The sequence below is a fragment of the Pleurodeles waltl genome, chromosome 6 (genome assembly GCF_031143425.1).
Source record: "Pleurodeles waltl isolate 20211129_DDA chromosome 6, aPleWal1.hap1.20221129, whole genome shotgun sequence".
NCBI classification, from domain to species: Eukaryota; Metazoa; Chordata; class Amphibia; order Caudata; family Salamandridae; genus Pleurodeles; species Pleurodeles waltl.
The window spans coordinates 1,612,464,418-1,612,488,017 of NC_090445.1; the positions used below are offsets into that span (position 1 = coordinate 1,612,464,418).

Sequence of the window (23,600 nt, forward strand, 5' to 3'; positions counted from 1 at the left end):
GGGGTGAGTAGGGGTTATCTTGGACGTGTAACTCCCTTGCCCTGACTAGAGTGAGTGGGTTCTGCCTGGCTTAGGTGCATACCATAGCCAACCAGAAACCCCATTTCTAACAATGTGCTTCATTGTTGCGTAACTGTTGAATGTGTACAGTTTATTTACAGGTATTTATATTTTGTTGTTTGTTATGAAAAAATACACCCTACAGCCTTTTCTGTCACCTTTCTTGTTCCTCAGCAAGATTGTCACATAATTGTCTTTTCTTTCTTTAACTGCATGGTGTACACACCAGTCCCCATGTTAAAAAAGTGAGCAGCAGAAGGCATAGCCTTACATTTTACCTCTATCTTTGAAGTGCAGCAAATGTAACAAGATAATACAGAATTTAAAGGCATCCTTATTTATTGCTTGTACTTTCACGACCTACGTGACCCACAGGTTGGAAAACACTGCCCTAGATCTATTCTGGACCTTGGTGACTAGTTATCCGGTGATTGGAAGGCTTTGGGCAGAGGGGTCTGGTCACGATTTGGTGCACTGCGCTGTCAGTAAGCCACCTTCAAGCAGCATGTTGTGCAAAAGAAATAAAAGACTAAAAAACCTACGGTGGTGGCAATGAAGGACATACACAAGATGGCAGACAGTGGAACGAATAGAAAGAAGGCAGAATAGCCTCCAAAGGATCTGTAACAGTATTTTATTCCCTTTTTTCCCAGGTACGAGACGAGCGGCATTGGAGAACAGAGAGTAAAGGAGGTTTTACTGGATGAAGACGATGACCTCTGGGTAGCTCTACGCCACAAGCACATTGCAGAAGTGTCCCAGTGAGTTTTCTTCAAGACCAGGTTTCTCAGTGATTGGAACTCTACATAAAATATATTTAGAATCATCTTATTATTTAGTTAATTCAAAAACAGCTATGATGAAACTGGGGCCCATCAAGCGCCCTTCGAAATGGTGTACATCACGCATGGCTCTCCTCTGATGTGATACTTACTGAATGACCTTTACTCGTGGCGTTTCTCTGATGTGATACTTACTGAAAGGCCTTTCAGCCTGGAATGGAAGTGTGTTATGGTGTCTCCAAGGTGAAGCCATAGAAGCTAAAGCTGATGTCTTGTCTGAATCAGTGCTAGACACAGCTTCACAATACTAAAAAAAGGCAGTGATTGACTGAAAGGATACAGGAGTTTGGACTAACACAAACATTGCTGCAAAGAGATCATGGTTCAGTGTCATGAAACTGGAGGTGTCTGGCTTTGGGAGAGTTTCTTAAGATTAGACTACTGGGGTTAGAGATACTGGTACCAGTGTCATGCTGTTAATAGGTTAGAAACAAGTAGTATTGATGGCAGTTAATATGGTGGATTAGGTTTCTGTGAAGCATTGATTTACCCCCAAATACTTGTTGCTCCCAACTGCCCATTTGTCTCTGCGCTGTATTTATTTTGGTTCATATCCTCCGTTTGATGGGGAAAGGCCCTGTGTCCCTCCACTATTTCTCATTACCCACCCATACACAATTTATTATTGGCTAACCTTTCACTGTTGGTCACCTACCTCCCATTCGATTCCTTCCCACTCATTCGTGCTGTGTCTGCCTGCCTCATGTCAGTCACTGATGTCCATCCTCACACCTTCTCTGCTGCACTTCCCCAGTGTTCTGCCCCACAATGGAGCTCTCAGTCATGGTGTGAAAGTGTCATTTTCAGGGAGCTGGTTGGAAGGGCTGTAGCCTTTAAATTCAGAATATCAGAGTTGTACATAAACATCCCATATTGCTAATTCCAGGTAAGAGGACACAATTCGATGACAGGCAAACGTCACCAAGAGGAAAATGACTGCAACAGTAGAGTTTATTTTTGTTGTTTAACTTGTGGTACGGTGGATACCTTGTGTGATTTTATATTTGCTTTTTTGTACAAAGTAAAAGGAAGGTCAATATAAAAAAAACACATCACCAGCGCTCTCACAGTGAGTCACGCCGTAGCCATTGTGGTGCCCCATTCTTTTTTTAGCCTCTAACGAAAACGGTATTAATTTGTCCATTTTATACAATTTAATCCAACAACTGTAGCTTTTTGTCGGGTTTGCAATTTGCTATTTGACATCCATTTCCTTTAGTTTAGATTCACCTTAAAATGTTATGCCATTGGCTGCCTGTGAAGGTCAAGGTTATTGTAGTGGCATGTGAGTTTGTTTTAGGTATGTTCAGAACATGTTAGTTTCATTAGAAGATGTGTTTTTGTTGATGACGTGATCTTAGTTGGAGGAGATAAGAGGAGATGGCCTTACCTGGAGGATCTATGCAAAATTAGAGAAACTATTACTAAGTTGCATGTTACAAGGAAACCATAACAAAAATGTATTGTATTATGTTTGTCAACTTTTATTTCAAAGGACCTCCCCAACCCTTCTCTTATCTCACCCTACTCTCCACATATGTATTGCATCTTGTCCCTCTCTTCCCTAAATATAAAATTGTGATTTATCTGTATAAGTTTCATGGTATGGGGCTTCTTGGTTATAGGCTGGATATTTTCAAATAGTACCATCTTGATTCAGCATGGAAGAAATAGGTTTTGCTAATTACATATATGGTTATTGGGCAGTGGTGATGCTAGATAAGAATGACGGCATATAGGGTTAGATGGGTAGTGGTGGGTGAGATGGTGGTATTTGCCAATGGGGAAAAAGAGACTGTTGAGGGCACATATTGTTATTTGGGTGATATAACATGTAGCTGATGGCTAAGAAGAGATAGATGGCTTTGTTGGCAAGATAGGTCTGGCTAGAGGAATGTGCACAGGGTGATCTTTATGAGGATGATGCTAGTGACAGATATGTTAACTCTCTCAATTTCTCTTTCTCTGCCACAGGGAGGTCACCCGCTCCCTGAAGGATTTCTCTGCTAGCAAGAGGATGGCAACAGGAGATAAGGTAGTTACCTAGATGTGCACTAGTATTTCCTGGAGAGTTTTTCACAGATGCGCTGCTCTAAACTGGGCAAATTACCTATGCCTATTTGGCAAACACATAGGGGTACATTAGGGGCCCAGCGGTAAAAAACACCTACCGCCTCGGCGACATCCGCCAAAAGACTGTCGCCACAGCTACCAGCCGTCAGCCGGATTATGACCACAGCTGTATTTCCGCCAGAAGGTAGGCGGATTTCCAGCAGTGGCCATACCTGCGGATGGCGGTAAGGTGGCGCTGCTGCCAGCAGCAGCGCCACACCAGTAGACCGCCGCAGACCATATCATGACCCATGATATGGCCTAGCGGTGTTCTGCTGGCTGGCGCTGCTGCTGGCAGCAGGGCCCCATCCTGTCTCCTGCCAGAGGACCCCCTGACAACAGGTGAGTCGGGTGCTCCGACAGGGGAGGGGGGTGTTGTGTGTGTGTGGGGGTATGTGTTGCATGTTGTATGTATGCATGTATGGATGTGTGAGTGCGTGTATGTTGTGTTGTGTAAATGCGTGTGTGCTTGTATGTATGTAGGTGTGTGTGGATGTGTGCGTGAATGGATGTATGCATGCGTGGATGAATGTGGGAAAGAGTGTGTGTATCCGTGTGTTCGTGTGTGAATGAAGGGGTGTGTATGTAGTGGGAGGGTCTGGAGAGGAAGTGGTGGTGGGGGGAAACTGTGGAGGGGGTGGGGAAGACCCCTATCAGTGGTTTTTGTGGCGGTAAGGTTGCCACGAAAACCATGGCGGTAGGTGGGGTCATAATATCACAGGCGGGCTGGAGACTGAGGTCTGTTGGCAGTACTTTTCTCCATATTAACGCCGTCCGCGGGGGTCATAATGACCCCCACAGTCTGGACTGAGTCTCTCCATGTCCTATAAAATATAGAGGCACGTTAAGAACCTGGCAGGTAGCCTGCAAGCCCACCTGCCCACCAGGTGTGTGATGGCTATGACCTCCAGTCCCCTGGCATAGGACCACCCTAATTTGAAATCCTTTCCTGTCTGGCATAAATCTCACTGCATTCTTTTATACTTAATGATGCTGACCTACTATGCATTTGTTTCCCAAATCAAGCGTAATTCAACTAGAGATTAACTGTTCATTTTTCTTATTTTATTTTCATTATGTATTCAGATAACATTTCTCCACATAGAGTGCAGTACTTTATTACCAATATCTTAGCAGATTCCTCTTTATACAGCCTACGTTCAACAGGTTATAGACCATTTCCACATAAGTTTGGCTGTCTGATCACAGCCTTTGGTCTGGTTATTAATGTATTTCAAAGTTCATCTCAATAAATATGTCTGTAAGTATACAGTATATAACAATAGATTCAGTGACTCACTAGTACAATGTTATCTCGAATATATTTTATTTTTGTATATTACTGTGACTTGACAGATCCTCATATTAATCAAGGATGCATTTAGAGATATACATTTCGAGTAGATAAAATAAAAGGCCTGTTTTGGTGCCAATTTGAATATAGTGAATTAGAAAGTTTTAAGAATATCTACTCGAATTGTACTTTTGATTAATAGGTAATGAAGGCTGTATAAAGAGGAATCTGCCAATAGCTTGGTTGGGCAATTGGTGGTCAAGTATGAGATCACATGAGTTCCTGATGTTTCCCAGCATGATGTATTTGAGCATGAGTGATGGTGTTCTTGGGTATGCGATTTTATGCATCTTTACATTCTATTGAATTGACTATAGATGCTTGGTTAATAAAGTATTTTATATGGAGATATTTTGATTGACTGCACAATAAAAATAAAATAAGAAAAATTACCAGTGACTTTTCTCTGTTAAATAGACTTACGCTAATTGATTGAATAAATCCCACAGCCTTCAGAGGAGCCATTAATGTTATGGTTGCCGTGGAGGCAGTAGAATTTGCTGAATATGCGCCATGTTGTTTTGCCTCCACTCTGCAAACTTAAAAAAAAATGCTCCCAAAATGTATGTTTGTTTCTGAAGAACAAAAAACTGGATGTGATGTGCAGAGGATTTTCTAGTGATGAGCAGAGAAATCCAGTGATTGTTTCAACACCCTAAGTAGGATGGGCGACTGCCACTGCCACGGGTGGCTGTGTGGTGGATTGTCAGCCTAGTGAAGGATTTCCACTGGTGGGGCCAGATGAGGCTCTTCCTGTGGAAACCCTGCAGTTCTCCTCATACTAAATAATGGAGGAGAGCTGCACATCCTACCTACACAGTCTGATTCTGAAAAGGATCACTATAAGTTTGAAATCCTTTTCTCTTTGTTGGTCATATGTTGTGAAGAAGAATTGAACATGCTTATTTATTTGCTCAGATCTTCCATCACATGGACATAAATTGACAGATTTCATCTATGAACAATGCAAGGGAAATCTGAGCTTCTGCCTAATCCGTCCCAATCTAAAGATGGGCAGTATGTAGCTGGAAACAGTATGTTTATTTCATAGGCATCAAAAAGAAATATTTTTCTGGGCCAATAATGGTTTTCAAAAAGATATATGCCCCACAAATATCACACCAAATGCACTTCTCATGCCTCACTGATGGTGTGGCAGATGACATCCCAAATTACTTCAGTGGAGTTTATTGGTGACATTATGCAGCACTTTACAATTGACATTATGTAAGACATCATTATGGATGGATGCACTATGTTCTTTTATTTGGCTATAGGTTTTTATTTAATAATGTTAGTTTGTTAATTTCTGTTATTTGTTGATATAAATATTGTGACTCCACAAGCAGTGCATTTGGTGGATGAGTTATGGACTGGGTAGTTCAAGTCACATAGCTTTATTCGGTTACTTTCAACCATAAAAGCAAACAACCAACAATTGAGTAAAAAAGAAAAAGAAGTTTAGTTAAAAAAGGGGATAAGAATAAAATAGAATAACATATGTTCAGCCTTAAAACACATAAAATTACTTGCCATCAAAGTCAAAATGCACCTGACCCCCTAATATCTATCATTTAAATTAAACATGGGGTTTTATTTCAATCTTAGGTGCATAATTAAAATTTAGCAGCTAAAACACTTTTTTCTTATGTTTTTTTCCTTTTAAAATGTGTTCCTCATCATCGTTTTTCCCCAGGGAACTGATACGTATATGCCAAGCAGCTACAATATACTTGCTAACCGCACAAGCTAGAGGGAGGGAAGTATCCCTCATCATGATCCTTAAGGCAGCCATGCAGTGTCTTATCCCCATATTTCTACACACAGGTCGTAACCACTTCCGTCGCGCAATCATATATGCAGGGCATATAAACATAAAATGTACAATAGATTCTGAAATATGATTACAACTAGGACAAGGATCAGATCTTGTAGTCAAACCCCGTGTACTACCATAAGATTTAAGAGGCAGGCAACCATATCTGAACTGAATGTATAAACTCTTACTTAATGGGTCAAGAATTGTATCCATGAATGGTTCCAGATACGGATACCATTTGAAATAAAAAAATTGTGAGGTCAATCTGCCGTGTGTTGAGCACAGCAGATAGTTTTCCCTGACATATATCCAGTAAACAGTTTTCAAATGGTTCTTCTGATCCTTCCTTATACTTTCTGGATGGCTCCAAAACTCGCTAAGACCCAATCTATGAAACCATTTTGAGATGTGATTAAACCAAGGAATGGTAAGAACATTTGGTCTATCTAGAATGTCTTGAATAGACTCCTTGTATGTAGATAGCTCAGGGGTAGTCCATACACGGACCCAGAAAAGCAGTGGTCTTAGGGCAATTACATCTGAGATGCGTGAAAGGCCAAGGTCCCAGAACATTGGCAGCAGTGGGGTATTACGAGGACAAGCCAAAGTTGACCTTACAAAGTTGTTTTCCCCCACTGCCAACTTGCCAGTGTTCGAGGACCCCCAGATTTCTGCCCCATAGACCGCAGCACTCTGTGCCTTAGCTCGGTAGATTTTAATGATTGGAGTAATCACTCTCTCAGAGGTAGACTTGTGGAAGCGTAGAATAGCCCCAGATCTCTGGGCCAAAAGAGCTAAACTTTTATCGATTTGGGCCCCCCAATGCAGATTGTTGCTAATTCTCACCCCCAAATAATCTATGGAGCTTACCATGCCTAGGGGGGTTCCATTATAGAAAATTGAATATCTCTTAGTGGGACCACAGCCCAGGGTCATAAGTTTAGTTTTGCTATGATTAAGTTCAAGTCCATAGTCACCACAAAACGAACTAAACTTATCCACAAGTACCTGGAGACCCATAGGAGTTCTGGAGATCAGGAGGGAATCGTCAGCAAATAGCAAGATTGGAATTTTGTGGTTATTCAAGGATGGAGCATCATTTTGGCAGTTGGTAACGACTTGCACCACCTCGTTAATAAACAATGTGAATAGAGTTGGGGCAAGAACACAGCCCTGGCGCACTCCTCTCCTAATATCTATTTTGTCGGTGAGTTCCCCCCGATTGCCCCATCTAACTTGTGCAAATGTTTTTTCATGTAACCTTTGAATTAAATGCACTAAGTTTCCTGGGATTCCGATTTTGTTTAATACTCCCCATAGTTTCTCTCTTGGGACAAAGTCAAACGCAGATCTTAGATCTACAAAAGCAACATAGAGTTTTTGCTTAGATAGGGTGACATACTTCCAAAATAGTAATGACAGCCTGAAGACTTTGTCCATGGTGTTAGTTTTGGGCCGAAAGCCGGCCTGTAAGGGGGATAAAATTTGATTATCCTGAATCCAATCAGTAAGCCTATCTAAGACTTGCTTAGCAAACGTCTTCTGAAGGATATCAATAAGGCTGATTGGTCGATAATTTGCAGGTAAACCTACATCACCCTTTTTGTGAATCGGAATTATTTCTGCACCACGCCAAGAATCTGGAATAGGGCTACCAGCTGCTATGGCATTAGACAATAAATTAATGTACCATGCCCATATCTTTGGTTCTGATTTAAACAGGTCCCCTGGAATCTTATCTGGACCAGGGGCTTTAGCTGACCTCAAAGAATTAATTGCAGCTGTTGTTTCGGCTAAGGTAAAAACAATGCTCTCAGTTGAAGTCTTGGTAACAGCCCAACACTCATCATATCCAGGGACCTCCAGAGCTTGCGGTGCAGGCAGAGCATAAATTCCAGAAAAATAGGACACCCATCTTTCGGGCTGAATATACATGCCAATGTCATCATTACCCCTTTTCGAGCTGGAGGTCAACAGCCGCCAAAAGGAACTATCATCTTGATGTTTAACTGCTCCAAGCAGCTTCTGCCATATCTCATTATCCCAGTCTTTTTTAGCTTGTTTCAGGGCATTAGCATACCTACGTCGGGCCTCTTTAATAGCCACTTGAGTAGAGTTTTTTACAGCCTTGTTTAAATTAGATCTTGCTCGCACACAATCCTGATTGTACCAATCCCTACGAGGGATGTCAACAGATCTCGGTTTGGAAGGGATTTCCCTATAGAAGATACCCTGTAGGGAATCCACCAATTTGTTGTGGATAGCCATAATAGGAATATCAGAGGCTTCTTGTTCCTCGTAATCTGCAAAAAGTTTTAAAAATGATGAATATATTTCCCTAATCAAGTACTGGTTGGATTCAGCCTTCGGCCAACAGACCCGAGAACGTCTATGATTCAGGTAAGGGGGTGGGACGTTAGTGATCGTTGTGTGCTGGACTCTTAAAAATGCATGGTTGGTCAGTACAAGGCACAAGGTATTATGATCACTGTCCAGGCGAGGTACTATTTCCATGTCCAGTGAACTTGACCATAGCCTCATGTCGACCAGAATATAATCTATAGTACTAAAGGAAAGCCCTCGCTTGAAAGTAATAGCTCGCTCAGGATCTGATTTAGTGCGGCCATTACATTCTCTCAGGCCATATTTCAGACAAAGGGAGGACAACTGAGATGCAACATGGGAAACAGGCAGAGACGCCATTTCCTTAGATTGGGGAATACCCCAATATTCGTCCTCCTCAGTAGTCAAATTGCTGATGGTATTGTCCAACACAAAAGAGCAATTAAAGTCACCAGCTATAATCAGAAGATCTGAAGAGTCCAAAAGCTCTATATAATCCGTCAACTGGGTGAGAACAATTGATTCTGACCCACGTGGAACGGATCTTGCATAAGTATTCAGAACTATCATCCTAAATCCAGGTCGGAATGTGAGTTGCACACCCAGCAGATCATAGGAATTAAACTTTATCATAGAGTGGTCACATTCTAGCTTGTTGTTCAAGAAAATCATTAACCCTCCTATCTGTCTTCCAAAACCACCAGAGGCAGGTTGGGCAGCAGAAAAATAGGTTGTAAAGCCTTGAATGGATATCTGTTCTGCAGTCCAAGTTTCCTGAAAAAGACAGATATCTTGTTTAATAACAAGGCTTACCCATTCCGGGTCACCCAACTTTGACTTAATTCCTGTAACATTCCAAGATATGATGTTGATTTTGGGAGGCGTAGATATTAACTTAGTTCTCAATAGAGAGGCAGTAGATAGAGTCCCTGTAAATTGACACTCATCGTTTACTGTTTTAGGAAGTACTGTACAGGGGGCAATCAGTCAGTCCAGTTCAGAAAGTGAAGGGGAAGGGTTCTCAGATTTAGATGTTAAAGAGTTGTCTGAAGAAGGAATAACCCCAGCTACAATAGTTCCAGATGTACAACATCCTCTGCATAACGGGACCCCAGGCGGCTGACTACTAAATCTAAGGTTCGATTCCCTACCTGAACTTAATGTACATGTCCGTGTGTCGAAGGCCAGGAGATCATTGACTAGACTACTATCATTAAAAAGAATCGCAATATAATCAAAATCCGACCCTAACTGATTATATCTATGGACCTCACATATATCAGACCTGATAACAGAGAGACAGTTCCTCTGGGAGCGTATCCAATGAATGACTTTATTAATTAGAGAGTCACTCGACTCTCTGTTGCCCTGAGGTAGCTTTGGCACCCTAGTCAAATATATAATAGCATCTTCCCTCCATCTTCTTGACCTTCCCTTGAGATCACGGGTCTGTAGGAATGTCAAATAGTCAGGGTGTGTAGCTGAACGGGGACTAGCACGACAACTTGCTGCAAAGGGCATTCCACCTGAGTTTAACTGAGGAGTTTTAGAACAGGGAATACCTTTGTCCCCCCTTCCAGAGGTGGATCCGCACTTGTTTGCACCTAATTTTGGAACTCGCTCATTGATGGTAGACATGGTCTGACAGACAGACCTGCCATGCCTTGGAGAGCTGCCATTACTTCCCCTAACAATATTGTGTGTAGAAAGAGATGTCGATTTGTCACCTAAGGTAAAGAAACTAGGTTTTTTGGTATCCAGCAGTGAATCAGAAGAAGGAGCAGACTCATACGGCACAATGCAATTACAACCAGACTTTTGATCATAGAGTCCAGAGATTTTGTTCATCAAAGATACCAGCAGACCCTTAACATCATCTAGTTTCTGAGAAATGATAGCTAACTGAGAAGCTTCATTGTTGCCCATCTTCCTATCCGGAGAGTCTTTGTCAGTTCCTTCTGCGAATAAGGTTTGTAAATGTCCAGGACTTACAGAATTAGTGGATAAAACCGAAAACCTATTAGAACAAGGAATGGTAATAAGAGGCGGAGACGTGCACCTCTAGAAAGGTGCACCTTCTACAGGTAAACATCCATTTGTTTCCACCAAAAATGGTGAAATCTCCAAAAGTGAAGGAATTACACCCTGGGAGTGAGTTGGAGGGTGTAGATCCGCCTTGAACTCTACTCTATGCATCTGTGTTTTTTTCTTAAAGAGATCAGGAATCTTTTTTGAAGGAATGGTGTCCAGTATAGAAGGGCCAGCAACAGAGGGACTCCTCAGTATTGCCTCAACCTCTTCAAACAATGAATCAGTTGTTTTGAATTGCTGTAGATTTGTGGTAGAACATCCCTCCACTTTCCCAACAGTACGTTTTTTGGGTTTTTTAACCCGAGAGTGGGATACTGCTACATCATCGGCCTTCCTCTTTCCCATATCGTCTTTCCGATGGCCCAGTTAAAGAATTTCCTACTATTGATAAAGACTTGCTCCACTGGCCCCTTTAATACTGGATAAAACTTGAGGTCAAATAAAACTAGTCAAACTAAACAGACAAGATTCCTGAAACCTCTAGACCAAGTCAAAATAGCAGAACAAACAAAACTTTAGGGGGGTGGCCCAGCCCAGGCTCCTCCTGGCGATGACGGGCGCAAGACGGGCGCGCCCTTGGCCCGGGCTTTGCCCGGGCGCGTCCCGCGGGCGGGAACGCGGTAGTCTAAATTTAAAGGGCTCCTGCCCTTGTGATCAAATTAAAGGGCTCCTGCCCCTTCAGGAATGCCGCCGCCGCCTCCCTTGTCAAAGCCGCGCTTCCAGCCTTTCCTTAGGCATGTAATTCAATTGACCTTTCCGTGAACTCAGCTGCACACAGCTAATTTAGAGAAACATGTTTATCTCTCATCACCGCCCGAGCTGTGCTCCTCGATATATCCTGGCGGCAGAGTACTAGTCTGCCTTATGCAGCGCCGAGACGGGCAGTCGCTACTCCCAATGTGATTAACTCACCCCAACCAGAACTCCCGCTTTGTCAAACGTTTTCCAAAACTAGGAGACACCGGAGGGCCGCTGGAAAGAGGATGAGTCAAACAAAGACATGTGCAGACTGGGTAGTTATTTATGGGGATTTAACTTTTTTCATAACTGTACCTCGCTTTAACTGTGGCATTTTAAAGAGATATTGGGTTTTTTGTTAAACATACATTAAAGTGTTATGAGAAGAAGAAACCATAACCCTGTAACATAATATTATCAGTGATTTTTTGTTGATGATATACTACACCCGTGTTCTATAACGGCTATGGTCTATTAGTGGTTGGCCACAGAGCCTGCCTTTTGGCCTGATCCTGCATCTATTCCACCATTGGCAACCGACCCCTTCTGTGCACAGCCTTTGGTGGTTAAAGGTGTGGTTAGCCACAGGGCCTGGACAATGGACAGTTACAAATACATACCTATATGTAGTATAGAAAAGGTGTTTTTCGCCTCAATCCTGTTTTCTTTTGACACACATATATATATTTTTTTTTACATTACAAACAATACTTCACAGTTATCTGGGAAAAATTGCACAAATTAAAAAAATTCTATGCAAATTGATACCATTATTCTATGCCTTCATAAGTGAAAAATGGCGAAAACTGGGATTTCTGCGTCTGCCAAAGGTGATGCCCATATACATTTCTACATTCTTCTTCAATCAAGTGTGAGGATTGTGGTGTAGCTCTGTTTTCAGTTGTGGGCTCATTTCCTTTGTGCTGTTTTGTCTCACCTCCACATCAATGTTTTAGATTCTACCCCCTACTAGGGTGCACATTTTGGTGTTTTAGAGGACCATAATGAAAAAAACAGATATTTATTATTACTGATACTATTAGCTATACCAAAAGCATCATTTAAAAGGAAAGGGGCATCATCGGCAATATGTAGACTGAATTTTGAACCACAAAGGATATTACTAACCCACCTCAGTTTTTTATGTAATTTTAGAATCAATCCAACAACCAGGTTTAACTTTACACTAAAATATTCCTTTTGAATGGGCCATAATACATTCTAGCCAATGATACCTTTAGACCTACCCAGTACAATCTCAATGGGCAGGACGTAGGGATGCTAAATATGCAATAATGTGTTTTGTTTCATTGTGTAAAAATGAATCTTCTTCTTTTGTAGCAAACCACTATGAGAGACCTGTCGCAGATGCTAAAGAAAATGCCCCAGTACCAGAAGGAACTCAGCAAGGTATGGCAGCCTTTCATTTTGTTCCGTATTAGAATTAGATAGATTCCAGTAACACGGAATGCATGCATTATATTAGCCTTACTTGGCACAATTGTTTATGTTTGGTCAATATTCAACTTTAAAATATACACTTGAGAAAACTGACTGATTGTGAATTAATATTAATGAGGAGAAACATTGTTATGGAGTGTTTCTCCTCATAATACCTAACAACTCTTTATGTGAAAGACACAACTTTCAAATTAAAATGAGGTTCATTTGAGGAACAATTTACATATTTGTTCATAGAATCAGATACACACCATGATAAATTTGTGTTTTCTTAGATGTCTGTCTAATAAACTTTAAGATTGCAGGCACCAGATTACAATGATATGTAACAAATTCCAGAAAAAAATCCAATTACTTTTTGAAAACTTCCAAAGGCCTAAGTAGTAAAAGTGACACCTACTACTAAAAAAAACAAATGTCCTGTGAAAAGATAACCAACCCCAAATAAGAGCTGTAGCCTCCTAGAGGAATATAAACACCCCATCCTAAAATAACCCTTATTACCACAATAAACAGCCTTCCACTTATTGTAGAAATAGACTGACTGAAATTGGAAAAACAGATATATGTTCTAAATATGACATTTAGAGAGGCAAATCTTAGAATTTAACAGACCCTGGGAAGTGACTTACGACCTAATATAAAACTAAATGGACTTCCAGAATATAGAACTAAATTCTCCCAATGTATTATACGATATTCCAGTAGACCGGTGGTTGTATTTCTCAATATACGATCCAGCTGGCTTTGGGAATAGCAAAAGTGGTCACTAAATTAATATTCAGAAACCCTAAGCAATAAATAGATATAAAATCTTGTAGCTGACAATTCAGAACAGCACACTATCTTTTATTTAGAATCTGACAAACTGTAGGATTAGTGGTAATATTTGCTATCAAAATTATAACCTCTGGAAATGTTACCTTTCTAGATATAGGGGCTCATTACAAGTGTGGGGGTCTATAGACCACCATAGTCAAGGTGGCAGTCTGGACTGCCGCCAATGCGGCAGTCCGACCACCACATTACAAACGTGGCGGTCAGACCGCCAGGCAACCGACAGCTCTGGCAGTGGCGGAGGTCCTAATCCGCCAGGATTACGATCTCATTCTCCGCCAGTGGTTTCATGGCAGTAGAACTGCCATGAGAAGGCTGGTGGAGGACAGGTGCAGAGGGTCACAGGGGGGCCCCTGCACTTCCCACGCACTTGGCGGGGGTCCCACTGGCCAGCACCATCACAATATTTGCTTTGCAGACAGTGAACCTTGCGACGGTACTGGTGCACCCTGCAGGCGTTAGCATTGCCGCCAGCTCGATTATGAGCTGGAGACAATGGGGTTGTCTGTTTCCCAATAGGCCAGTGGGCGAAAACGTAGGTTTCCGTCTGCCGAACTAGCATGAAGCCCATAATATCTCCGGTGGGGATGTTGCCGCGTAGGCAGAGGCCACCTTGTCAGGAGTTTGGCCAACGGAGTTTTCCGTACGCCAAACTCGTAATCAACCTCATAATCTGAGAGACAACATCCAGGAATGTGAACACATTTCTCAACATAATTTGAATATCTGAATCAATAAAAATTTATCTTGTGTAACAAAATCAGGTAGAAGTCACACTTCTAATGCAACCCTATTCATTTTATGAACATGATGAACAAAAAAATGGCCTTAGAGAGATACCACAAAAAACATAAACGTATCCCTTATACAATACTCTAGGTATCATGAGTAAAATGTACCTGTTCTTCTTAAATCTTACAGATTACTTGGTTAACAATTCATTTTGTAATACAATTTCAGGGAGCAAACATGCATCCTCTATAAAAATCTGTTAGACCACAGAAATAAATATTACTTTACCTATATTGATGACATTATTTGTTAATTTTTTTTTAAAGTAATAATTGTTCAGTACACATTTGATTTAACGGTTTGTCATGTCACAAGTTGAAAATCTTTCACAAGAACAATTCATCCTCATTAAGCTGTGCTGATGTTAAAATGAAATTTGCTAATCTAACAGAAGCATCAAAGTGGAAAGTCTCATATAGGGCATGCTTATTAATATCTACATTGCCAATCTTGATTTCTTGACAAAGTTTTGTTTTGTGCACAGAGAAACTCTAAAGTGGTTTATTAGGAGATTTCACAAAGGTGCATTACTGATTCTGTCAAGGTCCCACGTAAGGCAAGAAACATGGATAGTTAAATAACTGTCAGACTATGGAGGTAACATTGAATGCCCCAACATTAATGAAGAAGCATTCTGCGCTTTAAATGCTGTTATCCCCCCCAAACTCTAATTTTAGCCAATCTTTGTCGTCCCTTTGTGACCATAACACAAAATCGCTGAAACAGCCCCACCACTTTTGTTGATGAAATTGCGTTGTGTTATTTTCTGTCTTCATGATTGTGGAATGTACGATTGTGACAACCCTGCAGGGTTTTATTATAGCCTTAGAACCCGCCGTAGCGGGCTCTACCGGCTATTAAAGGCCCGCTCCCCGCTAGTAGAGCCCGCTACGGCGGGTTCTAAGGCTATTAGAACATTCTGCCACACAGGGCAGAATGTTCTATTAAAAAAGAAAAAAATGTTCACGGAGCCCGAGGGGATTTAAATCCCCTCGGGCTCCGTGAGGCTTTGTTCACAGCTGTTGCTGTGAACAAAGCGAACATTGGAATGTTGGTGCTGCGGGCTTTTACCGGCCAGTAAAAGCCCGCAGCACTCCATTGTTTTCAATGGAGCCTCCAGCATTCCAATGTTCTAATTAATGTTAACTAGATGAACATTGCAATAGACCAGAGGCAACATGTGATTCAAACAGATTAGCTTTTTTGGGTATCCCAGAACCTGATAAATTCCCTCTCCCCAAGTTAACTTTATTGGCAATCCCGCCAACTCTCAGGGTTCAGAGTTGATGGGTATTCTGGGGGGAACACTGAGATTCCATTGAGAAACTGGGAATTTTCAGATGAATCTGCAAAAGCCCTGGGTATAACAAGACTGCGTTGATCCGTGGACCTGATAATTCTTATGTGTCTGCTAACTCCTGTTAGTGGGCCAATCAAATTAATGGTTCACTTATAATGAAGGCACAGGCTGGAAGCAAAAACCTGTATCTAAGATCTTGACTTAGGCCCTTGGACTCAGTAGGCATGATGTACTTTTTATGTGTGGAGTTTTCCACCTCAACTGTTTATACAGATTCATTTGTAGTGATGCATGAACCAATTTGCTTAATGCCCACTGTCAGTGAAGTATATCCTATATGACATGTTGTTTTCTTTCTGTTCTTCCACAGTATTCCACTCACTTGCATCTTGCAGAGGACTGCATGAAGCACTATCAAGGGACAGTAGATAAACTGTGCCGGGTGGAACAGGTAGGTCTCCTCGAAAACATTCATTGTGATAGTCAGTCGGAGGCCAGAAGTCACCAACTGTAGCACAGGATAAAATATTGCTATTCACAGGGTACATATTTTACTGGAAACTGAAAATAATTCTATTAACTTACATATTGCATAGATGTTTTTAGAGGGAAAATTAGCCATTCAACCAACAGCTTACTAAGAAGAATTCAGCATGTATTATCTTCAAAGATTTGGGGTCTCATTTGGGGTTTAGCAGGGTGTGAGGCCTTCTATAAATCAGCTAGGCTACTAAACTCATTGTTCCAATGTAATGTATTGAAATGTGAGAACTTCTGGGCCTATAACCCTCAAGATCCATCTTCCAAAGAACTGCCAGTTTTTAGGTTTTATTTTCTGCAGTTTTATATAGTGCAAACTCAACTCGAACGTATCGGAGTGCTCTAGATCAACATCAGTTACATTACACAAGGACACATTTACTTTTGTTTTTTTGTTTGGTTTCGGCACGGGGACATCAAGAGATTTGCTCGGAATCACAGAATGTTGCGCCAACATTGAGGCTCGAACCTGGTTCCAACTTAGTCCTGCCACTTCTAGCATTGGCAGCTGTGGCTGTTACGCCATTACACCACATCCTTTTTCTGTTCATGCGTTGGAAGGCTTGTCCGTTTTAGGGAAGGCCTTCTGACACATATTTTTCTTGCCCAGGACTGTCTTGTGAGCCATGGCCAATCCAAGTAGTATAGGGCCTTCACTTGCAGGGGAACACTCCCTGAACATTAGTATTATTGATTGTATTTCAGAAACAAGTTTCAATTTAGGGTGTAGTTTTTGAGTTACAAAAAATGGTGATCACCTGCCATGACATTACAGTTTTAATGAAGGTGCTCCTCCTGTTTGGACTGAAGCATTTTTATCAACATGATCTGTGCCAAACTCAAAATGACCCCCTATGTGTTTACAAAGGAATATGCATATGTGATTGTTAATCCAGGAGCATTTTCTGATAACTATTCTTCTGTTCCCAGTGCAACGAGTAGAACTTTTTGTATTGTTTTTGAACACTAATTTGAAATATTAGAAAGATGTGGGAAAGAAAATGACTGATACACATGCTCATATTCTTATGTGAGTCTCCTTCACTAAGTTGCAAACATAGGGGCAGATTTAGCAATCTTTCATGCAGTGCAGTAAACCACCTTGATACGTGAAAGGGCAGGAATGTGCTGTATTTAACCTTAGATGGGTTATCCCTGTCTTTTCTTAGCACTGGCACATTTTTGGCTGCCTTGTGCCAACGCAGGCACTCTTGCGTCACAGTGCAAGAATGCCTGTGTTGTAGGCAGTATTGGTTTTGCACAAGAATGGTCACCTTCCTGCAAAAAAACAATCCTGAGAGGCATTTTCCTCTTTCTATGCAGCACACATATTGTTATGCCTCACTTGGGAAGCATAACATTTTGATGCATTCCCAAGTCTAACCTTAATGGTAAATCTGGGAATGCACCAAAATCCATCGGAGGATACGTGGGAACACCCACAGTCCACCTGTGGAACTCCCCCCTGGGCAGAGTAATTTAAGGGAATGATTTGCACTGCCTTACGTTAACTTTAGATTTATCAAGCCATGCAGGACCATGCAAGGCGGCCTTGCGTGGCTTGATAAATCTAATTTAGGTTTTGTGTCATCCTTGCGCTCCCTTGCGTAGTGCAAGGCGCTAAGCAAAGCCTTGATAAATATGGCCCATTGTTTTTCTAATACTGACACACATATCTCCTTAAATGTAGTAAATGACCCCACTGTTCACCGAAAAGGCCGTCCTGCTTGTCTGTACTAGACCATACCTCTCAGAAATATTTGGTATTTAGGAATGAGCCTGCACAGTCTATTTTCTAGTGCACCTTTCACAGCCACAGATGCACTTTGGAATTTTTGTGTTTTATAAATTAGAAAGTGATCTCTAACTAGCCCTGTCTATCATAAGGCAATTTCCTAAATGTCAACTCTTGGCTTCATAAGAAAGCAGTTTATTTTTGGATCCATATGTCTTGGAAATTAAGGGGCTGATTTAAGAAAAGTGGTGCTGCACCCAGTGAGCCACTTTTCTTGCACCCCTTAGTGCCCCCTACCGCCACCATGTGTGCGCCAAATTTAAATTATGGCGCACCATGGCCCAGGGTAGGGGGTAATAACATCGGAATTCCGACACTATTGATGTACTCTGCAGGGTGGCGCCACAATTTTGGCGCTACTCTTACAGAGTACATAGGGACCTATTATATTCAATGGCATGCCCCCTTTCAGCGCCTGCTCTGATCAGACGTAAAAAGTGCTGAAAGAAATGGTGCAGGAAAATCTCTTAAATTTCTTTGCACCATTTTTTCAGTCCCCCTAACGGGGAAACGCCCCCTTCTATACATTATGTCTGGCGCAGGCATAATATGGCTCAAGGGGTTACAAAGTGGCACAATGCATGCATTGCGCCACTTTGTGAATATGGTGTGGGTAAAAAGTTACTTTAGCGCCGCCTTAGCATAAAAAAATGATGCTATGGTAGCGCTAAGGCATCTTAAATCAGGCCCTAACAGTTTTAACCTCAAATGGTTCACTATTTTATCCTGATTCTGTTCTGTTCAGTTCAGTTAGGATATATAAGTGGCATCTTCTCTGTGAGAGTAGCATAGCTTCTACCTGCTTCTGCTCTCCATCTGCCTCTCCGAGTCGAGGTTATTCTTGGGCTACCGAGATTCACCCAACAGGGATATTTTTAGATAAGGAAGCAGATGCTATATTGGTTCTGTTTTCCTAGATGGCGGATCAGCTCATTTGGATAATCTTTAAAGTTTATACAGATTAGACGTCCGACAGGAAAACAGGTGATGTATCTTGCGTTTCTGTTACTAGAACTAATGCAGAACTTGAGAAAAAGTGAGAACTGCCTGACTGGGAATGCCTCTATACACATTTAGCTCGAATTCAATTAAATAGCCAATCCGGGGACTGCTATACACAGTTGTATAAGTATACCATATGAAAGGAGAAAACCCCTTCACACCTGGACCTACACGCTTTGAAGTTAAGACCAAAAAACTGAAGCTCAATATATTATAGTAAAGCACACATGCAGCACCACTGAGTTATAACAAGGTATGTGGGAAGGATCCTGTTTTGAAGAGACCCCTCATGGGAGCAGCACAGTGAAACACAGATTTAATCTGCTGCATCCCGAGCTTCTCTTCTGCAATTTCCAGTTGGTGACAGGTTTAACGAAGCAGAGGGCTAATCATCACTATATAGCACCTATTACATGTCATCAATGACAAAAATGTTGAAGGTCTACTGGTGGTGATGGCACTTAAAATAGCTCTAATTTTTTTAAAAACATTGAGTAACCACTTGGCTCATGTACTATGTGTCCTCTGATTTGCTATGAGAATGTGACTAGTTAATGTTTTACTTACCGTACATATTAAAACCAAGAGGACATGTTAAGATCATTATTCAAGGAAAGGTCAACATTTTTCATTGCCTAATATTGTGCTGCATAGTCTTCAGGAGAAAAGGACTTGTAAAAAGAAAAATATCTCCTATTAGTAGGGGCACCTGTAACACAAGGAATAAAATTGTCTAGAAGGCAGTAGGGGCCAGATGTACGAAGTTCCGGCATTGCGACTCAAAATTTGCGAGTCGCAATGCCGGATGCAGGATGGTGTCCCTGACACCATCTGCGAGTCGCAAGGGGGTCGCAAAGGCCCACCTCATTAATATTAATGAGGTGGGTCGCAATTTGCGACCCCCTTGAGAGTCGCAGCACTCACAGGGATGGTGGGCTGCTGGAGACAGCAGACCACCATGTCTGTGACTGCTTTTTAAATAAAGCAGTTTTTTTTTTTTGTAATGCAGCCCGTTTTCCTTAAAGTAAAACGAGATGCTTTACAAAATGAAAAATGAATCGTTTCTGTTTAATTTTTTCAGAGCAGGCAGTGGTCCTATGGACCACTGCCTGCTCTGAAAAAATGTTTTCAAGGCCATTCACGAAGGCAAATGGGTTACCACCAGTGTGACACTGGTGGTAACTGCGATTGCTTTGCGACCACGTTCGTGGTCACAGAGCAATCCTACATCGCGATGCAACTCGCAAATAGGAAGGGGAGCACCCCTTCCTATTTGCGACTTGCAGTCCCATTTTGCGAGTCGGTAACCAGGTTACTTGGGATTTTCGCTGTTTGCGACGCGTAAAAGCCTTTGTACATCTGGCCCTAGGTTCCCAATGATTTTGTGGTGAAGCTTGTCAAAGGCACCTGACAGGACCAGGAAGATCTGAAAACTATTGTGACCTTGATCAAGCTAAAGCTTCAGAGCATGTAAAAATGACAAGAGCACAGTTGTGGTGCTTAGGGCTTTCTTGAAAACAGCCAAGTCAACTGGTCTCATGCAAATTGATCTTAGCGACATAGTTTTCAATAATTTTAGGACAAGTAGTGATTAGAGAAATTGGAGATAATCTTTAGGAACTGCATGGTTGGTTCAAGGTTTTTTCATCAAGGGGAACAATATTGCCTCTTTAACGTGGCTTGCAGTAGTTCCTCATTATAAAGAGGTATTTGAGGGTGTGAGGGGGGATGTTTCTATCAACCAATTGTTTAAGGATTTTGTAAGGACACAGGCCCAACAGACAGCCACACTTTAATGTGGCTAGAACAGTTAGAAGATAGATGATAGTTTTTTGGAATTTGTCTCTGTGTCCACAGCTGTTAAGGGGATATTTTCTTTGTCATAATATGGCCCTAATTTGGGAGATCTTATCCATAAAGAATATATTCAATTGAAATAATTGAGTGAGGTGTCATTCCTGGAGAACTGTTTGACAAATCAGAGAGTTCTCCAACAATGACAAACACCTCTTTCTGGGTGTCAGAGTTAATAATTTTGTTAGAATAATAGACTTGTCTAGTACTAAAAAACAGCTTTTTATAGGAGGCTAGAACTTTTCTAAACTCTGCCTTGGGAGCATCATCATACATTCTCCACTAGATTCTTACCAGGTAATGAAGTTCAGTTTTGGCTATTTTAAGATTATGGGAGGCACAGGAAGCTGGTTTTGGTCATTTAGCCATCCATCCGAAGATTATAGGGCTGTAATCCTCTATAATTTCTTTTATCCAATATGAAAACGCTTATCTCTGGACTTCCACTGAAATGTGACTAGGACACCAAGAATTTTAAAGAGATATGGCTATGGCCTACAAATTAACTTCCCCCGTTTTTTACATGAAACCTAGAAACAAGAAGGAGTCTCTGAGAGAGCACCAGAAGTAATGATCTAGTTGCAGAAAGCACAGAGCTGTTGAAGATGCATCTAAAAGGGATAGAATGTTGATTATTTTTCAAGAGTTCATTTTCCTTGTCTCTTGACATTAAGTTTTACAGATATCTGCTGTAGGTTAGCAATAAATTCTCCCCGCCATACCCTTGAGTTGAAACACACTTTTAACGCTGTTATCTCATCCACAACCTCTTCTGTTATCTTAGATTACCCTGATGCCATATGTGAAAACACTCTCCTCTTCTTGCTGGTTATAGCAGGTCATAAGGTTTATTGAAGATTACGTGCAATGTGACCAACCTGGGCAAGCTATAATCATCAACTGCCAAAGAAGGTTCTTTTTTCTAAAACATAATACTTTCTATTTTCCTATGTTCCATATTCTAATCCACTTTCCGTCCCTGGTACATATAGTTATTACATTTCTCCCTATACAAAATTACTCTAGTTATAACTTTGAATATCATGCAATACAAAATATACAATAAAACAATTACAATACCCAAAAGTCAATACGTTTCAGTATCTAATTTTAACACAAAATGATCCAATTTTCATGGAAATTCTCTGCAACTGTAATGGACTCATGTTCAACAACAAGGGTAAATTCACTGCTCTACTCATTGCTTGTGCTTTCTTCAACTTTTCACGCCATCCTAATAAGGTTTTCCCTTATTCCACCACATACACCTGGCACTGAGCATTTATCCCCTTGAAACACAAATTTGCTTGGAAGATCCTCATCATAGGCAATTTTGTTCCACAATATCCAACCAGCTCTACATCCATTGACTAAATTTTTTTTGTCCACCCAGCACCAGGTCCCTTTATCACTGTGTATGGCGAACAAGAGTCAGCCCACATAGTCATGTCCACTGTATCAATTTCCTTCACACATTTAGGTAGATGGTATGGTCTATTTGTGTTATTTACTTCATCTATTCCCTGTTTTTGGGATTCATCACAATGCACCAACTCTTCTACGTCCTCATCTGACATACTGTCCCCAGGGAAACTACATCTGTCCCCTTCCCTTTTTGCAACATATTTACATTACATTTCGGATCTATTTTTCTTTGATTGCACACCCTTGAAAAATGCCCAATTCTATTACACATGATACATTTCTTTTTTATTGCTGGACAATTTCCTTAAGTTGTAATAAGTTTCTTCCTACCAGCCCTGTAACACATCTTGGATCCTCCACACCCTTGCCTGGCTTTGTTTCCAAATTTTTATTTTTGTCTACATCCTGCACACCAACTTGTGCAGCATCATTCCTTACTAATTCCTTTACATAACGTGACATATCTTCAATTCATTTAGCGACTATTATGGCTTTCTCCACAGATGGCTCTTTCAAACATAGGGCTTAATTACGACTTTTGTTGGTCGGAATCATCCGATTGCCAAAGCTGCTGAGAGGAGGCTGCCGTCCTACCAGCGGCCTCCCCATCAGTCATTTTACGAGGTTTCCATCGGGCAGACCGGAAGAAACATCATATTACAACATTTCCGCCATTCAGACCAGCGGAAACAGTGCCCATGTTATGTCACCCAGCGCCCTCAGAATGTGCAGACAGTGCGCACTCCGAGGGTGATGGAAAGGGGGCCCCTGCACTGCCCATGGGCAGTGCAGGGCCCACCATGCGGCCCCCAGCACTAGCTTTCCGCCAGTAAAAAAGGCTGGCAGAAAGTGGACTTGTGAAGGCACGGCAGTGCTGAACTCAGTGCCGCTGTGGCTGACCACGAATCTGACCGTTGCCACTCCATATGGAACAATGTTCATGGCGGTGGCAGCGTTCTCCTGCTGGTCCAACCGCCAGGATCGTAATATGGCAGTCGGACTTCCAGGAGTGCAGCGGTCTGACCTCCACCGTGAGTCTGGCGGTCTTCAGACCGCCAGACCCGTAATGGTACCCTTAGTAACCTTTCTTGAATTCTCATGTTAGACACAGGATCTATTAATTGATCTCTTCCTGGAGATCTTTGAATTTACATGTAGCGGCTAACATTCGTAGCACCACTACATATTGATCCACTGTTTTATTTGACAACTGCGCACAAGAAAAAAAATTGTGC

The 23,600-nt window shown here is 41.6% G+C and overlaps 1 protein-coding gene across 5 annotated transcripts in view; it reads left to right on the plus strand.

Moving 5' to 3' along the window:
• STXBP1 (syntaxin binding protein 1) overlaps positions 1-23,600 on the plus strand; it is a 183,672-nt gene that overhangs the window by 121,415 nt on the left and 38,657 nt on the right. For all 5 annotated transcript variants that reach the window (XR_011205069.1, XR_011205068.1, XM_069241502.1 and 2 more), the window contains exons 10-13: positions 714-821; positions 2,877-2,937; positions 12,701-12,769; positions 16,120-16,200. Coding sequence is in view for 3 of the 5 variants with exons in the window: in XM_069241502.1 (XP_069097603.1) it covers positions 714-821; positions 2,877-2,937; positions 12,701-12,769; positions 16,120-16,200 (319 nt within the window). In the remaining 2 variants the exon portion in view is untranslated. The remainder of the gene's footprint in view (positions 1-713; positions 822-2,876; positions 2,938-12,700; positions 12,770-16,119; positions 16,201-23,600) is intronic.